This window comes from Phragmites australis, chromosome 8 (assembly GCF_958298935.1).
Source record: "Phragmites australis chromosome 8, lpPhrAust1.1, whole genome shotgun sequence".
Lineage (NCBI taxonomy): Eukaryota > Viridiplantae > Streptophyta > Magnoliopsida > Poales > Poaceae > Phragmites > Phragmites australis.
The window spans coordinates 4,773,247-4,795,191 of record NC_084928.1 but is presented as its reverse complement, the minus strand read 5'-3'; the positions used below and the strand labels follow the sequence as shown (position 1 = coordinate 4,795,191).

The 21,945-nt window shown below is 44.5% G+C and overlaps 2 protein-coding genes and 1 pseudogene across 2 annotated transcripts; all 3 read right to left on the bottom strand.

Moving 5' to 3' along the window:
• Positions 1-1,245: 1,245 nt before the first annotated feature.
• Positions 1,246-5,403, bottom strand: LOC133926377 (putative leucine-rich repeat receptor-like serine/threonine-protein kinase At2g24130). The gene is made up of 2 exons (XM_062372302.1): positions 1,802-5,403; positions 1,246-1,726 (listed from the first exon to the last, which is right to left on the bottom strand). The coding sequence occupies exons 1-2, from the start codon at positions 4,344-4,346 to the stop codon at positions 1,323-1,325; spliced, it is 2,949 nt and encodes a 982-aa protein (XP_062228286.1). The 5' UTR covers positions 4,347-5,403; the 3' UTR covers positions 1,246-1,322.
• Positions 5,404-5,534: 131 nt separating this feature from the next.
• Positions 5,535-11,488, bottom strand: LOC133926378 (putative glutathione peroxidase 7, chloroplastic). Its single transcript, XM_062372303.1, has 6 exons — positions 11,161-11,488; positions 9,628-9,704; positions 9,472-9,533; positions 8,243-8,361; positions 7,950-8,117; positions 5,535-5,774 (listed from the first exon to the last, which is right to left on the bottom strand). The coding sequence occupies exons 1-6, from the start codon at positions 11,389-11,391 to the stop codon at positions 5,745-5,747; spliced, it is 687 nt and encodes a 228-aa protein (XP_062228287.1). The 5' UTR covers positions 11,392-11,488; the 3' UTR covers positions 5,535-5,744.
• A 1,022-nt stretch (positions 11,489-12,510) lies between these two features.
• Positions 12,511-13,390, bottom strand: LOC133927547 (probable carboxylesterase 18; annotated as a pseudogene).
• Positions 13,391-21,945: the final 8,555 nt, after the last annotated feature.

Sequence of the window (21,945 nt, the reverse complement as noted above, 5' to 3'; positions counted from 1 at the left end):
CGTTCACATTTGGCTGGTAGGGTTTTGGGGGTTCGGGTTTGAGAGGATTCCGTGTATTTCGGGCTTAGAAGAAGCTCTGGGGGAGGCAAGCCGACCAGGTGGTGGAGACGGGCACGGGGGCAGGACGGTGAGGTGGCGGAGACTCCGCCGGCCATAGGTGGCGGAGGAAGGTAGGTGGGTGGTGCCGGTGGCAAGGGAGCGCAAAAATGAATTGGCTAGTGCAGCGGTGAGCATTGGGGGCGGAGTGGGAGAGACGTCAGAGACGGGTGGAGGCGGGTGGGATAGGGGATAGATTCAGTCGGCATGCCTAGAGAAGAATAACATTGATAGACATCCAGAGGAAGAAGAAAGAAGGAGGGACGCCTGATCTTGATCCAACAGCTGTGATTGATCGACTTAGATTCCTTAACAAAAAAACAAAAACACTTTTTAGAAGCTAAAACGAAAAACAAAAAATAATGGAGGGGGTATATAGTTGCTACAGATGACATGTTTAAGCCATGTTTATTTGGGCTTCTACAAGATGTGGCTTCTGTAGAAGTCTGTTTCTAGTACAAACACATCCAGACTTAATTCTAGCTTCTCAGGTTTCTGTAGTAGTAAAGACTGATTTTGCTTCTCAAAAACCACAGCTATAAGCTAATAAAAGTAGACAGCTTGTTTCAGCTTCTGCCTCCAACAGAAACACAAACAAACAGGGGCTTAGCGTCCTTCAATGAAGATCAGTTTGTTTTTTGACATTTGATGCAAAACACCAACTTGTCTTCTGCAGCGCATACACATTTTTGTAGTGTTCTACATATCAATTTCTTCGGTGTCTTTCAGTAAAGACCATATGTTTTGAGTGTAATGTACTATATTCTCTATGAAGCGCATATTTTGAGTGTCACATACTATTTCTCCAGAAAGCTCATCTTTAAGCAATCCATGCAAATAGATATTTTGACGCGTCAACTTATATTGTGGAGCACTAACATTTCAATATATCCATACAAAACTCTAATGCATGCTCCTCCTATCCATTAAATACCGCTCAAGAAGGACTATCGACGTTCATTTTTTCTTAGATTACAAGGTGAGCACACACACAACACACTCCTCCGCCTACGAGTCCGCCCCAATCACATACTACTAATTTTTACCACAGAACGCATTTGCATGTGTTTAAATTATGGGCAACAGGAATTACAGCTTTAGAGGGGAAAAACAAATGTTATCTGGACAAACCTCAAGTCATTTTACATACTTTCTAATCACACAACTGCATAGTATCTTGCTTGGCCTTACTAATTTGCGTGGAAAAGGCAGTGAAAAATACACTACTAGTATTTATTGGAGCGTGGCTGGTCATCATCCTTCAGATCTGCCACCCTGTACTTTCTCCACGTACCGTCCCTGATGCAAGCGATCTCGTGCGCCACGTCGTCCATGCTGGGCCTCATCGACGGCGCGAGCTGCGAGCACGCAACGCCGAGCTCGAGCAGCTCCACAACGATCTCCATCGTCTCGCTCTGCGGCGGGTCCGGATCACGCAGCGGCGAGCGCTCGACAACGCTGTCCACGTCGTGCTGCAGCAGGAAGCGGTTCTTGACCCACTCGTGCAGGCCGCCGTGCCCCTCCTCGGAGATCACGTCCGTCGGCCTCTTCCCGGAGATCATCTCCAGGAGCATCACTCCGAAACTGTACACGTCGCCTTGCGTGGATGGGCGGCCTCCCAACCCGTACTCTGGATCAAAACTTAAAGCCAGTTACTTGGAGAGAGAGCGAGAAGGAGTGAGTGAAGCATGTGTCACTTACGTACCGGGTGCAATGTAACCAACAGAGCCTTGCAACAGCCGAGTGATGGAGTTGCATGTGGACGTCGATGCGTCGCCCATCTCTGGATCTCTCGCATCCTTCACCAGTTTCGAGATGCCGAAGTCGGAGACGATGGCCGTCATGTCGCCGTCGAGGAGTACGTTGCTCGGCTTGAGGTCGCAGTGTACGACCTTGACGGGGGCGTGGTGGTGCACGTACGCCATGCACTCGGCGACGTTGCTGGCGATGCTGAGCAGCAGGTCCAGGTCCAGGCACCGCCCTGTTGCCTGCTTGCCGCTGCCGGGAGGCCCGTGGATGAGGCTCTCGAGGCTGCCGTTCGGCATGAACGGGAGCACGACCGCCTTGAAGTCCGGCGTGCTGCACGCCGTGATGACACGGATGAGGTTCCGGTGCCGGATGCTCCTGAGCACCCGGCATTCCCTCTCAAAGCTGCCGGCGATCACCTCGCCGGCGTGGTCCTGGCGCAGGACTTTTACGGCGACCACTGTCCCGTCATAGAGGACACCCCTGTAGACATGTCCGTACCCTCCTTTCCCAATCAAATTCACTTCCGAAAATCCATCGGTCGCGTCGACAAGCTCACGATATGAGATCCTTGGATGCTCACTCTCCTTTTCGCCCGTGGCATTGACCGGTCCAGTCGGGAAACGTGATAGTTGACTAATTGGGGCTGTCAACCTCAAACGAGTCTTCATTAGGTCGTGATCAACAACGCACACCATGGCCAATAAACAGGCAACAATGGCGATAGCGATAACGACAACGATGACTATGTACAGGAGGCGCACATGTCTCCCGTTGCATCGGGCCATGCCGGGAATAGACCCGCATAGGCCAGGATTGCCAAGAAATGAGTCATCAGTGAGGTTCGCAAATGCGCCTTCACTGGACACCTCACCGGAGAAGTTGTTGTAGGAGAAGTTAGCGTAACGGAGCACCGATGGTGCTTGCAAAGATTGAGGAAACACGCCAGTGAGGCTATTGAAAGAAACGTCAAGGACATGGAGGCTTGGCAAAGCACAAATGGAAGAAGGAAGGCTGCCATGCAGCACATTTCTGGAGAGATTGACATACTCAAGCTCCACGCAGCCCTTGATTTGCGCCGGTATCGCCCCCGAGAGCTTGTTCGCTGACAGGTCAAGAGCCTGGATCATTCCCATGTCGCCGATTTGTAATGGTAGGGGCCCCTCTAAGAGATTGTTAGAGAGGTTAAGATAGATTTGGAAGCTACTAAGCCCTGCTATCTTGGTAGGAATTTGACCTGTCAATTTGTTATAAGACAGATCCAAGATCATGCTGCAGATAAGCCTAGGTGGTATGGCGCCTGAGAGCTGGTTATGATCAAGAACAAGGTACCCCAACTCAGTGAGGTTGGACAAGGTCTCCGGTATCGCTCCTTGAAGACCATTATGAGATATGTTGATGATATATAAACTTCGAGCTACGCCAATGGATTTCGGCATTTCACCGCTGATCCGGTTATTTGACAGGTCTAATCGTCTGAGCCAACGTGGCTGCGATATCTCTGAGGGGATTGGGCCCTCCAACATGTTGTTGAGCAGGCATAAATCTGTCAGCGAGGAAAGGTTTCCGATGGTGCGAGGAATCGTACCGGTGATTCTGTTGTCATTCAAGTAGAGCTCGGAGAGATTGACTGACAAGCTGCCAATGATGGGCGGGATCTTGCCTCCAATCTCGTTTGAGTCCACTCCAAGCTCATGTAAGCTGGTGCAGTTCACTAGAGAAGCAAGGAAAGGCTCAAGGTTTGTGTTCCCGCCATCACTTGAGAAATTGTTGTGGCTTAAGTAGAGGTAGTAGAGAGCTGGCATCCTATTGAACATCTGAGATGGCAGCACGCCACTCAGGAAATTATTGTGCAAAAGCACCCACTCGAGACTTGTAAAATTTGATATCGATGGGGGGATGCCGCCGCCGAGGCGGTTCTTGAAGAGGATGAGCTGGGTTAGGTTTGGGAGCCGGCATTGTGTACAGATAGGGATTTCACCAGTGAGAGAGTTGCTGCCTAGGTCAAGGTAGGTCAAAGAGGAGCAGTTGTAGAGAATAACCCCGGGGATGTCGCCGGTGAGATTGTTACCATGGAGGGAGAGGTAGGTCATGTTTCTCAGAAGGCCAAGCTTTTCTGGGATTGGCCCTTCGAGGAAGTTGTTTTCAAGGTCGAGCTCCAGCAGCTGTGACAACATGCCAAGCTCCGGCGGGAGGCTGCCGGAGAGATGGTTGTTGTCAAGCTCAAGCCTCTGGAGCGCGGAGAGGTTGCCGATAGCCGGGGAGATGACGCCGGTGAGGCTGGAGTTGGAGAGAAGAAGGTGCACCACGTGCCCTCTTGAATCACATGCAACACCAGTCCAATTGCACATTCTAAGGGTGCCCCAGTCGGACAGGTTGCCTCGGACGCCGGACTTGAAGGAGAGAAGCGCGGCGTGATCGCCTTCGTGCGAATCCACCGGATAAGCATAGTTGGAGCTAGCAACGGCAACAGTGATGGTAACAAGGGCAAGTAATCTATGCATTGTGGAGATTGCAAGGAGGTCTAGAGAACCTTAATGTACTAATCGGTGCCAGCTTTTCTATGGATTGTAGAAAGATATATAGCTCTAGATATGGAGATCCCTACCTTAGCTTGTAGGGGTGAAGAAAGGCTATGCTCTGGGTAGATGGTTTAAATAGGGGGTGAGGGGGGTAAGGGGAGTCGATTTTTTGCCACCTGACAGGCGTTTATTCAGGGGTCAATGCTTTTTTTGCCGCCAATTTTTTACTACGACTGTGGTAGAAATCAAGTACTATATTAAGTGATGCCGAACCATTGTGGTGTTGGTGAATACTGCAAAGCCTGATATCATGGCCTACTACCAGAGAGATCCAGTTGATATCATCCTGACCTTTTTTCTATCTTGACCACTAACCGGAGGCAGGCACATTACACATGTTAGGGCATGTTCCTATGGGAACAATTCCCGCGTCCCAAACCGGATGTTAACATGGAGAAGATCTCCATAGCTGTCTCCCCACGGGATACCCCTCGGAAATGTTTGGATAAGAAGTATTTTCTTTAGGAAACCTCTATGTTTCAGTTCAAATATGAACTGAAGTATAACCTTCCGACAAAATACACCAATCCAAACAGGCCCTTTGGGCCTTCGCGGTTATTTGGTTTTTCAAGGATCATGATCAAAGGGCACATTCCCCGTCTTCATGCTAACGCCATCAAGTAAATTGGCCAAGGCGTAAGCCTGGTGTGGACGAGATCATGGTGGAGGGGCCTAGTCGGATTTCGGTGGAGATTAAGTCGTGGATTAGGCCAGATAATGGCCGGACATCGATTAAATAAACAGAGGAGACCATATTGGGTGCCCCTAAGTGGCTTGGCGAAACACAGCGTGCAGCACGGCGACATCACTAGCAATGCCATTCGAACGCACGGGGACAGGACCAGACTCCATCAGGACTCCAGATACAGCGCACCGATAAAGCAACCGTCATCAAGCTACAGGTGAAGCAAGGATTCAGGATGGTCGCAGCCAGAGACAACCCCACAAGCTATTCCATCAGGCAGAGCTTCATGGACAGATGAACTCCTGAATATTTTCTTTCCCGACAAATCAACGGACGGCGAAGCCGCACTCCTGAACATATAATAATGCCAAGAAAGCTGAATGGAACGCATTTTACAGGCACCATGCCCGGAATGTAGCAGAGGGTTAGGGGAATGAACTCCATATTTGATAGTCTAAAGACTAATATAGTCTCATGTTACATCTATATGTACGTATAGATAATCATTGAATTATTTTACAAGATAAGAAATAATACATTACAGAAAAAAATATAATTACGTAGAACTTTCGACTTAAGACAAGGCCTATATAGCCTATATACAGATACTCAACTGAAGAGAGACTTGGAATTACTTATGCCGCAACGAGTTTCTGGATGTCCTTCTGCAAGAAAATTCATAGCAAGAAGGCTGTGAGCAGTGTGGAAGGGCAAAATGTGCTAGAAGGAAAACCACACAGAAGTCAGCAGAAATGGTTTGGGATTTCTTTCTCTTTTTTTGTTTTTTTAAGCAAGTGGCTTGGAATATTATAGTCACAAGAGGTTCAAGGAACGTGTAACTAATTGAAATACAAAAGTTGGCATTTTTATATCAAAATCAACCGAAAGATTTCAAAGGTGATGAGTGCATTTAGCAAAGCTGCCTTAATGGCACTGAAATATGATAGAAGAACGGGTCGAAAGCAAAACAGTGAATCAATTCAATATTAAGGTAAATGGAATGGTAACTGATGAGATCTGGCTTTCCACTTCAAAATGACAGCACAAAACACAACTAAAGGTGAAAAGTGATCCATTACTGCAACTTGAGAATATTTTATACCAACGCCAGCACCGTACGGCTTCTTTTGACAAAGAGGGATTCAGTTTAAGCCTGGCATTTTTAATCACAGTCCCAGGGCCAGCGGATGAAATTTTTTACACGGTGGCAAGATCAGGGCTGCTTGCGCATTGAGTGAATCATCTAGTATCACAAGCAAATGCCATCTAGGACCTCGTTTCCTATGCTCAAGCTTAGCGGTCAGCACTGCCAAGCACTACCCTATGACCTACTAGTGCCACTTGGAAGCTCCATATGAAACCCTCTGTTGTAGGACTATGGAGTTAATGTTGTAAGGTCCAGTGTGACATGGTTAACCTTGGGTGGATGCTCATGCTTCGGCCAGCAAACCAGACGCCTGGTGTCTGCAGATCAGGGACTAGGGGTCTGTGTGTGTGTGTGTGTTTTAGAAAGCAAGAAGTTTGTGTGTTAATGGTGATTTATCGTAATGTCGTATCTTCCACCAAAAGCTGGTGGAAGATTTGCATAAAAAGATGAAAAAAAATCATGGATTAAAACTCTACACTTAAGAACATGATAAAATGTCACTCCATAACATGGTATCCTAGGTCATTGTAAAGGTCAGCCCACCATCACTCAACCAGATACACATCAGAAAATATGCAGTACATGCCTGCTTCTTCCGAGAGTATTACATACGATAAGCTGAAAAGGTCACAATTCGATTTCCTATGGTTACGTATGAAAACTTGAGCATATAAAGGTGCAATCATGAAAACATTTCAGTTTAGGCACCAAATCAACTTGGAAGTTAAAAAAACCGATGCAACCTATGGAATGTCGTGGGCCATAGCATGGTAGCACCCATTAAAATTACAACTTTAAAACAAAAATATGTTAGAAGAAACAAAAGATTAGTTTACTGTGAATAGTATTTTTTTTCTCTTTTTCCCTTCTATTTATCGTTTTTCTCATTTTAACTACTCTCAACATAGACTGAAATTGAACTTAAATTTATACATCAGAGTAAATTGAGAAGCAAAACTAGAAGTTATGTGAGAATCTTTGATGATGATTCTTGCATAAAAACTGAAAGGGTTCCATGTTTGCACCTAATTGTGTGTTTATAGTTGATATCTCACCTTGTTTGAGAAATCTAATCGAGTGTCATCAAGGTCCTAAATAGTTAGCTATAGCTGCGCAATAGTTGTTTTGGACCTCAAAAGCAAAGCAATGGACCAATCTTCTGCTATATGAGCTATAAGCACTACAACCCTAAATAGTTGCGCTATTTGCCATAGCTTGTAGCTAGAGATAGCTCCACTATCCTACATACCCACATGCCAAAAAAAAGTTAATTTTGAAATCGAACTTCGCTAAAAGGCTTGAAAACATTTCTTATAAGCTTGAACTATAAGAAAAAATAGCAAGACACCATATGTCGCTCTTTTTTCAATACTCCAACACTTATATTTCTTATTGATCACATAATTTGGTTAAGAATATTATGACTTATAATCTTACTATATTATATTTAGTATTGTCTTGATTATTTTTTCAAACATGAATTATATTATGCAAAAAAATATTTTGTATTTGTTAATACTAAAACGCAACAAAGGATACTCCGATAGCTTCTATAGCTTTTCTGGGACCATGCCACGAAGCTGATCCTTACAGTCGTATGGGAAAAATCTTCATTTTAAGAATTCAAGTATGCAAAACAACTTAATGTATAAAGCCAGAGTGTTAGAATGAGTTGCAGACGAAATTCACGCACCTCAATCTGGAACGGTGAAGTTGTAGGTGGATATCTCTCCACAACTTTGCCATTTTTGTCCACTAAGAACTTCTCAAAGTTCCACTTGACTAAATCACCCAAAAATCCTCCAGCACTAGACTTCAAAAACTTATAAATAGGGGCTGTATTAGGTCCATTGACATCAACCTGGCATTGTACAAAGAAGCACAAAGATGGCATCATGCATTCATGTCCTGTTGTAAAGTTCGCCAGTAGTTATTGGGAGAAACTATAGAATGAATTGCTGACTGAGTTGCCTGCGACTATCATACCTTGTCAAAAATCGGGAATTCGGCTTTAAACCTTGTACATGCAAACTGCTTTATCTGTGGATTTGATCCAGGTTCTTGTGCACCAAATTGGTTGCATGGAAATGCCAGAATCTCAAACCCTGCATGTTAAATAAAGTATTAAACAACAAGATGTATGATGTCAAGCTTACTGTGACTCCTGATATCAATGTTCACACCATACCAACCAGAGACTTCGGCAGAAAAAGGGGATAAAAAGCTATCTGCTAAATATATCCTATTAGGCTAACAGTTATTGGCCACTTCCTCAAAGACTTTGGAAAGTTTATTGATCCAATCCGAAGCATCCCAAATCCCCAATCAAGGTGAGGTCATTCTGGCATGTCAAGATGAATGGGAGAATAACAAAAGGGAATCACTTATGGAACCTTTTATGTAGCCACATAGTTTAAAGAGGCCATGATCAAGGTAAGACTGGCCGGTAATGGGAACTAATTTCATTGCTACTAATCCTAGCATTATGAAAAAATGCACAGATACACAGCATGATTAAACATAACAAGGACAAAAAAGGTAATAGCAATAGCATCAAAATGATATGAAACAAGAAACATGTTTTAAAGGACTAGAACAAAAGAAACAGAAAGGGTATTCTGGACTGCATATGGCCTTTGGTTATGCAACAGTCTTAACACCATGAGTCAATAAACATCAACATTTTTTTTACAGAGGAGAATGCACATCAAACAGTTGACCTTCTAAACTAACTGTTCAGTAAGGGAGGACCCTCCTCACAACTATGATATTTGGAATAGCTATTGGGACTTGGGAGATATATCAAGTGAGAACTACTCACTTGATGATAATTCAGACCTAACGAAAGGCTATGGGAACCTTAGGTCAACTCCACATGTAATCAAGACAATCTGCAAATGCATTGAGGCGACCTCTAGAAAGAAGAGCACTAGCTCAATGAGGTCACTAAATACAATATGAAAAGGTCACAAATAATTGAATGATCCTATAAATGGACATGTATAAAGAAACATCAATATATTAATGATATAGTTAAACTATTGTCCTTGGATGTATAATGGTATAGTTAGGATCACAAACACTAATGAAAGGGTACAACAACTTCAAATAATCTATAGTGGCTTGTGTTTTTGTTTTTTGAAACAATAGTGGCTGATTTAAATTTCCTAAACTAATAAATAAGCAAGCTATTGTTCAATTTAGATATTTCGTACCTTGAGTCTTATACTTCTCATAGAGATGAGATAGTTCAGTGTAGTTTGCTGTTGTCAGCCCACTGGGATAACAGACGAATGCCAAGTTAAATCCCAAAAGATACTGAATAATTTATCATACTAGGTAGTAGGTGAACAATTTGTCAAGAAAATTACCATTGAGAAGCAACATTAACAATTAGCAAAACCTTTCCCTTGAACTTGCTAAGAGGAACATCTTTTCCATCAATGTCCTGCACAATATGGAGAGTTATTTGAGGTGCAAAAGCTTAAATGCATACATATTTCATTTTCTTTAAGGTGCATTTATTCCTTCATGCATCAATATGAAAGATGAAAACAAATTAAAGAATGTGCAAGAAAAGCACTGGAAAATACAAAATTCGGATATAACGAAACAGCCAAAAAGCCCCAACTATGTGTTGCTTAGAACAAAAACCACATCAAAACTCATGAGTAATAGTGCCCCACTGCTAATTTTACGGAAGTTCATATTTGACCACTAAACATATTCCCTCTCCTTTTACTTGTTCTCACTTGGATCCTGCCTGCAATCTGATTGGTCTGCAACCAACCAGTCTACTATTTTTACCTATGTACTAGCACATAGATGGTAAATAGGTTCAACAAGTGTAGGACTACATGAATTTTCTACATCCAAAATATTAGCTTTCAAATATTTGCCTTAAAATTTCACGTGCACCATAACAATGCAAAAAAAGATTAAAATGCTTAAATCAAGTTCAAAGAAAAAACTGAAATATGTTACCAGCTCACACAATTGGAACATACACGTGAATAAGCATACGTATTTTTCAAACGGCAGCATTGTCATCTAAAAGCTTAACTCAGATGCAGCACTTATTTCCATAAAACACATGTGTCTGATAAGAAAAGTTTGTTCTGTACAAGTTCTTGCAGATCTACTAATTTTTTACTATTCCATCCCAACAAACGATTATATCCATACAAAATTTTATGTGGAATGGTCATGGGAGAACAAGCATAATGTACTTTCATCTTCCAAAACCAGAAAAATCAGGAGTCATTCAGCCTATTGTTCCAACTTCCAACACACTGCACCCTTGATACCTAATGTTATGTGACTCTGATTTGCAATACTAACCTTTTACTGCAGTTACCTGATTTGGCCAATTTCAATCAATTTAAACAACACTACAAAATATGAATATGTTAAAACGAACTATCCATGTTTACAACTCTTTGGACCTACCTCAACAACAGTTCCTCAAAATACTTAACCTAATTCCGTGAAACGTAGCACATCTACAATTTCCAACACATTGCAACCCTGATAGTTAATGGTGTACCCCTTTTGATTCCCAAAATAAAGCTTCAACAGCAATTATGATGGCTGATTCGGCTAATTTCAAACATGATCGAGAGCACCACAAAACATTAAGAATACTACCAATCATTCTATGGTTGCAACAGTCCTCACCTACCCCAACAACGCCACCTCAACAACTAATACAGTAACACCTCAGCACGCAACAATACAAAACCTTCCAAATTTCTGACAAATTCAACGCATCCTTCCATTACCCCCGCTCGAACCATACCACGCATCTCGCACGCCACACGTTAACGCATCCGCTACAGCAAACTATCGCGAAAATAAATTACGAGGCCTTGGCTAGCGAAAGGGGGGAAAAAAAAGGCAACCACCTTAACGGTGAAGTCGTAGATGCTCTTTTCGGTGGCTGCGGTAGCGTAGGCGACGCCGGGCGCCCGCCTGCGCGTCCGCGGCGCCGCGACGGAGGCCCCAGACCAAGCCGTCGAGAGGTGCGGGAGCCGCACGAAGGAGGAGGAGGAGGCGGCGGCGGCCGAGGGGAGCCGCGAGGCCGCGGCGGGGAGGAGGCTAGTGACCGCGGCGGCGGCGGCCGTGGCAGGAGCCATGTGGCTTGGTGCGGCGCGTGGCGAGCAGAGAGGGAACGGGAGAGATCGGAAGTGGCGGGTGGGAAACAGGGGCGGTGTGGTGGCGAATCGATATGTATATGTATATTTTGTTAGATAGAGTAATTTAATTTTTTATTTGATAGTATAGATAAAACTATTTAATTTTGTAGTTAGATGGATAGAATTTAAATATGATTAGTTAAAGCTATCTGATAAATGATTTAGAAGATAAATATGTTAATAAAAAAAGTATATTTACTTTAACTAATTAGAATATGATATATCAGTAGAGATAAAGTTTATTCAGATTGTGAATGGCTTCACCTAATTTCATTAGATAAATTTATCCAACATAAAAAAATATTCCTCTTAAATAGACATCTCATCCAACCTACTTTCTAAGTAAACACCTTCAAAAATTGGTGTTTATTAGCACGTTCGTTGCTGTTACACTAGGTCTACTAATAGTTTAGTTTACGTGTCAGCGGTTATGCTACAGTGATCTCCTTCTGGAGGGGGGTTCGGGGGTGTGGGTGGTGCTGCTGGCGGGAATGGATTGGTTGGCGGCGATTCCGGTTAACTCGCTCGCCTCTGGCTGGTGATGGCGGAGCGGACACGTGAAATGTTGGTGCGCCGGACGGGTGTGGGTCTTTTTCAATGCTGTGACTGTGACTGTGACGAAGCTGGACCAGGCAATTGCCAGAATCTTCATCCGCTTCGTTGCAGCGTACGGAGTCGCACATTTATTAAGGCAAGGGGAGGGGAGCAGGTGGTACTGGTACAGGTAGTAGCACTGCTGGCTTGCTTTGCTGGCCTCTCAATTCTGGCTAATCCATGGGACTGGAGTATTTCGGTCGCCGTCGCATTATCCACTCGCTGGAGGAGGGCAACTGGGCAAGGACTAAGGAGTGGCCAATGGGGTGTGTTCGGGGTAAGGACTTAGGGCAGTGTTGTTTTTTTCCGGCTCAAGCATGACATGATCCGATCTAGTCTAAATACAACACAGCACGAGCATAGGTGGGTCGGATCAGGTATTGATATGAGGTACGATAGGTAGTTTAGTTGAACATGAAAATTGGGTTGTATCTGGGTCAGCTCGACAAGAAAATAGCCTGAGTGCTAAACATGCGCTCCTTGGGCCATTTTGCTCAGCTCATATGGGGCTTTGGTCACGGCCCATGTACTACAACCCTTATCAGGCGCCAGCATACAGTGGAACACATAGTACATGTACACAGAAAAATATCTCCCGTCTATCCTCCTCCTTATCCTTTTTTGTTCCTCACACACACAAGTAGTAGTACTAGTACACACTCTCCCACACGAGACGGAGACGATGTGCACGCCGTCGAGATGTAGCTCAAAGGGGTCCGCTCGTCACCACCGAAGAAGGGTTGGATGGCGATGAGACCCGCGAGGTGGAAGTGGGTGAAGGAGGAGGGGGGAGCACGTAGCGGCGGGCGACGTGGTGGGCAATGTTGCTCTCCGCGTTGTCCCTGTCGATGAAGTAGTTGGAGGCGTCGAGCAGAACAAGGTGGTTCTTGGGATCATTAAGGAAAGTGAAGCACTACGAGGCCATCGTCATAGGTTGTCAGGAACCGGTGCTAGGGAGAGCGGCGGTAGTCGACAAAGAGCACGGTGGCAATGCGTCAGCATGCGGCGTAGTACCCGAGGGAGGCCGCATTGAGGTACGGAACTCGCCGCTATGGCAGAACACGATGACCGGGACCGGGCCCTCTGTGGGGCAATGATAGAAGAGGCGTGCACGAAGGGGGAGCGCCGGGTCGATGGCGATGTCCCGTGTGGCCACACTGTTGCGTGGGGCTGCGGATGTCGCGACACCTAGGTCGAGGACGGTGAGCAAGCGGCGATTAATTGTGTCGTCAGTATGACGTGTGGCATCGGTGAGGTACCTCGCCACGAGCACCGACAACCACATCCGCCACATCATCAACAGAGCCATCCTCACCTTAGTCAGAGCCGGGGCCGTTTCTCCCATGCCTGCCAGTGTCGCGCTGAGTTCTTGTGGTGTCTGGTAGAGCTGGGACTTAGGCCTGCGCTACTCCTCGCTATCGCCGCGCTTGCCGGCGTCCACCTCACCTCAGCCAATAACGGTGTTAGGGCCCGTGCCAGCCCGGCTTGATGAGGCATGTTGTGCCTTCGTACCAAGCTTGGGCCTAGTTGGAGGTGACTTGGGCCAGCTCGGCCCGGCACGAACAACTTCTCAGGCTATCCTGACACGGCCCGAAGGGCCTGAGGCCCTAAGGGGACTAGGCTGGCCTGGCCTAAGTCCTAGCTCTAGTTCAGGGGCTGTTATGGACCGCTTGGGTGAGCTCAGATCGAGTTTCCCACACCTGATGACAAAAACGAACGGAAACAAAAAAAATGTATAAAACACACACACACACACACACACACACACACACACACACACACACACACACACACACACACACACACACACACACACACACACACACACACACACACACACACACACACACACACACACACACACACATATATATATATATATATGATATTTTATATGTATAATGCCGCTACACTAGAGAGATGGATTAATTAACACATATATGATATTTATCGATTTCTTCCTGCAAACAAAAAAGACACTTACAAGTGGGGCTAATAAAACAAACATCCAGTTATTAACCTCTTCTCTACTCATGTTCTCATCCATCCTTTGAAATCCACTCGGTCCTCTCTCTCTATCTCCCCATCATAGATCCTGTCGATCCAATGCTCCAGACAAAAATTGCTCCTGCTAAAGGGCTGATGAACAGAGGCTCGGTGAACTACGGCGTCTATCCGACAAGGTGCGGCATTGGCAGCGCACTACATGCGCTGGATCTGCACCACGAACGACTGGATCCGAGGGGAACTTGCACCACGAGCGGGGAGCTACACCGTGAGCAACCATATCCACATTGGAGGGGAGCGTCGTCGTCGAGAGTCACCCAGGTCTGGCGAGGCAGCCACGTGCGGCGTCGAGGCCATTACTACTTTGTGCCTCACTGCAAGGACGGACCCAACATAGGTTTATTGTGGTGCCGACGATGGGTCAGATCTTTTGTGATTCATTTGTCTCACAAATTCCATAATTTCGTTCTATGATTTAATGTGTCTAACAATTCTTTCCTACAAAGCCGACATAAGCCAACGCTTAGACCTACAGGGTGTACTCTGACTTCACATGCCAGTTCAACGACCTCTTGGTCAACGACGTGCTATGGGATGTCCTGGGTTGTGCCCCTTTCGGTCTATCTTCGTTGTGCTTCTAGGATAAGGAGTACTAGCTGATGAAGAAGCATGTGGTGTTCGACATCTTCATCGAGGATTACGCGTCACATCGGGCCATGCGTCGGTTCAGTCTGTAATAGTAGCCGCCTCTACCCGCTGTCCGGATCATGCCTGCCCACTTGCATAGATAATTGTTATGAATTGTTTGTTTCAATCTTCATTCATGCACCATAACTCATCTAATGAACCGTATCATCTTGCAAGATGACGCGGTGGGGAACATCGACAATTACCCTATGGGCGCCCCATATGGTGCCATGGACAGTGCTCTGGGACAAGGCTCTGGAAGCTATCGTTTAGGACGATCGGTCGCACTCCAACGAGGCCTTCGTGGTGTACTTGGGCTGGTTCCTGCCTCGGATGTAGACCCGGGTCACGTTCACACCATCCGAGGTATCAACTCACGCACCACGCATGCAAGACACGTACTCGGCATATAGGGACCCGACACAATCATTGGTGGTACGTTTCTTTGACACCAACTATCATTGTACCATAAAATTAACTTCCAAAGCACTTATGTTAAGTATGTAATGTTTGTTCGTAGATGGACCTTGTGCAACAGATATAGGTGGAGGCCTCTACAAGTTACTGGTGGCCAGGCCATGGGTTACAGGTCCCTCCACATGAGATGCATTCGTCGTTCCGGAGGATCTTCGAGAATGCGACCAAGATCATGAAGGTGCTCTCTTAGATCTCCAAAATTGATGATGTTCCTCCACCCGCGTTGTTTGGCTAGCTCATCGCTTCTCAACACCCACTATTTGGCCTCCTCACCCTCCTCAATGTCAACACCAACTGCTCAGACTTCTCACCCCTCCACGATGTTCACATCTCGGCCTCCCCAGCCCCCATGTTTGATGTATGTTTAGCAATTCGGTGGCAGTTCTTCTAGTCCACTTTACACATATGTTGGTGGGTCCTAATCGCATGCCCCTCCCCTATACGAAGGTACCTCTATCACAATTGTTGCTAACATGTATTGATCTGTAACGCACATGCAGGGTTATGATTTTGAGGTGGTAGACGATGCAACGACATACCTCAAGCGCTTCATCGGCACGGGTTCTATGCATAACGTGGAAGACATGGATGCCTTTGTCAGCTTGGGTCCTACGCACAAGGTGCTAAGGTCGTCCCAGGTAGGCGGCGCACCTCCAGTACCAACATAACAGTCATAGGATGAGTATGCGATGTCTGCTCCTGACGGCCACCATACATGGACAATGACCCCCGACAAACCCTCTCACATACTCAGCACACCACATGAGAGCCTGGGGCCACAAGCCATTGAAGCCTAGGTCGTATAGGAGGATCGACCCAAAGCCGGGACGGATTTAAGGACTAGTTTGTATCACATACTATCAACATATTATTCTACTATGTTTTTATGGCTCATCCAATTACATTTTCTAACTTCAGTCCTCTATCAGCATCATGGGAGAGGACTCCAAGCAAATGTCTATCTAAATAGTCATTCAAAATAACTACAAAATAACAAAAAAAAGGAAATGGACTTCTCGATTTTCAATTTATTTATAACGACCTTAAAATAATTCTAAGTCCCATTTACCTACTTTTGTATAACTGATTCAATAATAATTTTTTTGTTAATCAATTTACTTACTATTAATTTACTAATGTCACATAGGGTTCTCACATCGTACTAGAGTGACATGGATTCTTGGAGAAACAAACCCTCAGAGTACCACATTGGCATGAGTGTTCGTTGTTCTCGTGTGGTGAACAAGCCCGGATGGCAATGTCTTTAGATGTAGAGACCTTCGGTCGGAGATTTTTCCAATGTTCGGGAATAGACCCTAATTTCATGGTGTCGTACCCCTTCCCAAATCTTTGGCGCCTTCCAATTCAAAATTATCAACTACACTCCTTACAACACATTTATCAACGCCAACCTTGTCGCTTCAAGCAATAGATCGACATGGTTAGATAGCCCTATGATGGGCGATGGATTAGAGAGGCTAATACCAAATAGGAGTACAGTTTCAGCATGGAGGAAGCACGCCAGAGATAGAAGGCACGTCAGATGTGGCATAAGAAACGTCCGCGATGGGAACAAGAATGCAAGCAGCAAACTGAGGAGATTCAGAGGCGGGAGGAAGAGCGGTGCCTCTGGGAGGAATTAATAAGACATGAGGCCAAACTTCAAAGGCGTGAGGAACTACTTCAGAGGCGTCAGGCAATTCTGCATCATCAGGAAGATGAGGAGCATAAAGCAGCGCGTAAGAGAAAGGGGAAATATCCCCGCTCCATGAAATAGAATTCTTGTTCTATCCCCGATATTCTAATATTCAAAATCGTGTATCATAATATGTGTAATAACCCTAGATGTTTACTTGTGTGAATAAAAATGCCAGCTTCTACTCTCTTCTTCTGTAAGATCATGTGATGAAAAATTGGTTTGATTGATGAAATTGGCAGAGCAAAGTAATTTAGCATAATGACATTTGGTTAATGTTCATGAGTTGCTAAGATATGCTTGGATAGTATAGTTGGTTTGATGCATTATCATTAGTTGTGTATGCTTATGTTAGCATGTTGGTTTTGTTTGGAGTTTGCGTGGTGTTGCATGAACTGATCTTGAGTCAAGTCGGGAAGGACTTGTCCTCGTACTCGATTGTTATTTGATTCATGTGCAGGTGTTGCTAGAAGGCGAACGTGGTTGATGACGGATCAACGAACTAAGTTCAGGGAGGAACTGAGGTTTGGCGACTAGGTTCAGGAGGAACTGAGGTCGTGGTGATCGAGGATATCATGCAGAACATTCAAGCTGAGAAAACAATGCATATGGAGACAAGGCTTCGCGATGGGCGCAGGAGGCGATCTGATCGTGAGAGGACGTGAAGACTAATTCGTGTTCAAGTCAAAGCAGGCACGAGGGAGTCGTGTAGTGGCTGGACTTAAGACAAGAGTTAGTGTTGGAGACGGACTCTGAGTTGGTTACGTATATGCATGTATGCATGGGAGATGTGCATGCATGATTACGTAAGAGTTGTTGGCTAATTAGCTTAATTAGCAGAAGTTGTTTGTCCTCTTGTGATTAAAGGAGGATAGAGACCAGATTGAATATAACCGGGAGTTGTAGTTCGATTTGGTCACGTCTGTGCATGTGGCTACCCTATAAATAGAGAGGTCTGTTGTATTGAGTAGAGTACAACAGAGCACATAACAGGGCAGCACAACGCAGCAGAGAGATAGAGAAACTCGAAATAGAGTTGTTTTGGGATTTTGTGAAAATCCTTGTTGGATGCTTTGGAGAGGCATCTTGTAAACTTATCTATGCAATAAAAATCAAGTTTCGTAAGTTGATGAGTTGCTGATTCAGAATTTTCTCTATACTCTATATTCTGCATATTTGGTTTTGATTTTCGATTAATCTCGTGCTTTTATCAAGTTTTATCTTTGTTTAATCTATCCAAAACCTTGCTAGAATATCTAGTGTTTGATCTGAGAAAATTTCGAGTGAATTTGGTTTATTCTCGAGTAGCTTTTTGTCAAATCGACTAAGTTTTGATCTACTCGATACTGGTTGACACGGTCTTCTTCGAACAGCAATAACTTCTGATCCACATATCCGATTTACTCTATACTTATTGGGTTAATTTCGTATTTGAATCTAGTTTCTGCTGACCAAATTTGAGAGCAATCCGACCAACAGATCTTTTTGTACATCATTTTTACTAGAGTGTGTATATTCTGTTTCGAGTAGAATACCGAGTATAAATTGAGTTTCGATTTGGGTGAGCTAATTTTTGAATTTTGTTTCCACAATCATTCACCCCCACTCTGATTGGGTATTTTACGTGTATTCGATCCTACATCTTCATAGAACTTCTCCAAGTAGTTCGATTCCTCATAAAATATGCAATCTTCGTATAATTGTAGTTGAAGAAATTTGAATGGATAGCAAAAAAAAAACTACTAAAGTATTGTCTCCCATCAGAGGATCGAATCTCATTTATATACGGTAATATTTATGCACCTATCAAAGTAGGGTTTTACACTACTGTACGGTGGAAGTTTACACCTTGCGGAATGTGATGTTCCTTCAGAAGATCCGCTTCCTATATCATGTGATTTCTTTTTCAATGACAAAGCTATAGTGCCTGGATATACTAAGATAACCCTCCAGGAGACTAAAGATATATCTGACATAGTGATATCAGGCCTTGATGATACTCCTTTTCACAGTGTGAGATAAATACTTATCTCCCTTCCAGTGGGAGATACAACTTTAGCACATACAACTTCAGCAGCTTTTGAGTAGTGAAAAACTTGATATAGCCATTGCCTTGTGAATTGTGATTGTGGCCAGTGCCAGATAAACATACTGGAAGCCCTTAGCATAGCTTATCTGTTTGCTGCATCCTCTCAAGAATTGTGCTGAAAAAATGAACCATCTGATCCCTGATACTGGACAATATAATCCACAGATAGTATTTTTAATGTCTTAATCTTACTCTGCTTATTTGCCCTCTTTCACTTTTCACCACCATAACATCTGCAGTAAAACTTTCTGAATTTCCTGTGAACAATCTTGAACCATAGTCACCAGAAATTCGGGTCAAGGAATGGAGTCGCGAGACGCAGGTCGACATCTAACAAAAATATGATACAAAGGGTTATACCTTCTTAGAATGACAAATTAATGATGTGAAACATGACCCCAATTCATTCAAGTCGAAGCAACTCGGCCCAACTCTCTTCTCTCAAACATCTCTCTCTCTTGGGCTAGTTGAGACAACGGCCTGTCGGCCAAGTGGGCGTGCTTGCTCCCCTTCCTTTCCCTTCTCTCCCTTGGTCTGCTCTCCTCTCACTTGTCTCTCTCCCAACCTCACAGTCTCTCTCTCGCTCGTGCTCACATTAGGAGGCGACAGCGGCGGTGTTAGGGTTTATAGCGGCGGCTACCTACTTGAGCGGGGAGGGGAAGGAGGTGGCAAAAATGGGCGGTGGTGGCTTGGATCTTGGTGGCGGTGGCTTCTCCGATGTTACAGGTTCGTCGTCTCCTCCTCTCCCCCGCTACCACCTCCCCCCCCCCCCCCCCCCGCCATCTCCTTCTCTCCCCTACCGTTGTTCCTCATGTGCAATATAGATGTGAACAAGCATAAAAAGATAACAGCCAATGGTCTTTTCTGTTGTGAGCTCTGAAAGCATCTTTCAGCCATCCATTTTCAAGACCTACGTAGCTACACCCAAGTACCTTGATTTTTTTAATATTATAATTTTGCATGGAAATTTCAAAAATAATACGAAAATACCAAAATTTACAAAAGTAATACCTATTCGCGGCCTGGTCTTGTGAAAAACGAGTTTTCGCATCCTCAGCACGTGAAATCTGTGTTTTCGCGGCCTCATCACGCAAAATCTAGGTTTTCACGGCTTGCATATTCGAAAACCGCTATGGAACTCCCACGTGGGTGCAGAAAGCTAGTTTTCGTAGCCTGAAGGCACGAAAAATTGTTTTTTGCAGCTTAAGAACACGAAAATAAGTTGTCGCGACGTGAGAGCGTAAAAATATGTCTTCATGTACTGAGGGCGCAAAAAAAGATTGTCGCGGCCTGAGGGAGCGAAAAATGGCACACATTTTTGCAGACAAGATATTTAGCGCAAAAATATTATATCACTTTTTTATTTTGCCTTATTTCTTATAAGGAATGAAAAGATGGAAATAAATCGTAAATCGCTTGTCCGACAACGGGACGTAGCTGATAAATATTACACATGAGGCTACAATTTTTAATTTTAACAATATTAGTTGTAAAGTATAAGTATCATAGAACCTGATAGGAGGTTACATACGCTGATGAATCATAAAGAGCTGACAACAACAAACGTTAGCATATACAGTACGCCTAAAGATTAACCTAATAGTGTGTCGCTGCTAAAACTAACATGCCTTAGCGAAAGAAAATATACCAGGTTATAATAGATACTCTCTACTGAGTGCACCTAAGATATTTGCCCTTTCTCAATGCATTGGAGCCATTAGTCTTAGCGCGATGGGTCCTCTCCTACTTCCTTTCTCTCCCTACTTTGCATGCTCCCTCGTGGCGTTCCTGATGCGTTCCTCCTCCTGCCGCTTCATTCGTAGTTCCTCTTGATGTCTCTCGTACTCGGGATGTTCGTAAGCTTTCCTCCTCCACTGTATCTCCATGCCCACCCACTGCTTCTGGTGCTCATTTTGCTCCGTATCCAGCCATTGCACGAAGTCACATATAGGTGGAGGAGACTAGACAAATGAAACAAGAGGGGAGATTAGAAAAACAATGCATGAAATCGTATGAAAAGTGCCACATGATTGATCTATGTCGCTATATCGATGGGTACTCATACGATCCATATCGATGCTTATCGTACGTAGTTGAAACAAATGAAGAAGCGTATGTCATAGGTGTAGTATATGTCTTGGAACTGGTGAAGCCTACAAGGATCGCCATAGAAGCACATGGGTGGTTCAACCCCCTAAGGGATGAAAATCTCCTAATGTTTCTTGGGTGCGCTTGGTGGAGCTGAGAAAGATATTGCAGTTGAGGGAGCTGAGGAGGAGTGGTGTATCCATGGATGAGGGTGGGGTATTTATGGTGGCTGGGGGTTGGTGCATGGACTGAGTGCGTGGGCTTGGCTGCGGGCTGGAGCATAGGATTTCATATGAAAACTGAAAAAATTATGGCATTGATGCTTGGTGTGGTCATTTCATTATGAAAAAGTTCAGCAATGAGTTTTTGTTGCATCTGCACTGAGGCATGGAATCCTATAAAAGCAGTGGGTATCGGAAAAACATATTGGTAGAATGATAAATTCTGGCCATTTTATTGATGAAAGAAAAGTATGTCACATATAAGGGTCATCGTAAGCATTCATTATTTATCTGTGACTACAGAACATAAGGCAATATGCACCAACTCGTACCCTACTCGTACACAATCTACAATAATTTATAATGGCATGTTGTACTCCATAGCTAAATGAAGCATGTCTTATGGAAAGATATACTGTCGGGTACAATAAAATATCTACTGGGTTGATAGAAAAGCTGGAGCCTTCTCATCTAGATATTCCCAGCGGATCTCTTGGAAGTTGCATCCATGTGGGTAAAGCTTGCTGCACATGTACCCTTGTGCTAGTTCATGTGCCACAGGTCCTGGCACAGTCGGTAGGCTGCACACGCATTGTCGAGGAACCTGCATGTTGTCGTGTGTAGTGAGATACTTA

Bases quoted from the DNA above. Each gene is read 5' to 3' on its own strand.
- LOC133926378 (XM_062372303.1), bottom strand. From the start codon at position 11,391: ATGGCTCCTGCCACGGCCGCCGCCGCCGCGGTCACTAGCCTCCTCCCC. The intron at 9,705-11,160 runs GTGGTTGCCTTT...CATATTGTGCAG, and splicing joins TCTACGACTTCACCGTTAAG to GACATTGATGGAAAAGATGT. The intron at 9,534-9,627 runs GTAATTTTCTTG...CTGTTATCCCAG, and splicing joins GTTAATGTTGCTTCTCAATG to TGGGCTGACAACAGCAAACT.
- LOC133926377 (XM_062372302.1), bottom strand. From the start codon at position 4,346: ATGCATAGATTACTTGCCCTTGTTACCATCACTGTTGCCGTTGCTAGC. The intron at 1,727-1,801 runs GTACGTAAGTGA...GTTTTGATCCAG, and splicing joins TGTTGGTTACATTGCACCCG to AGTACGGGTTGGGAGGCCGC.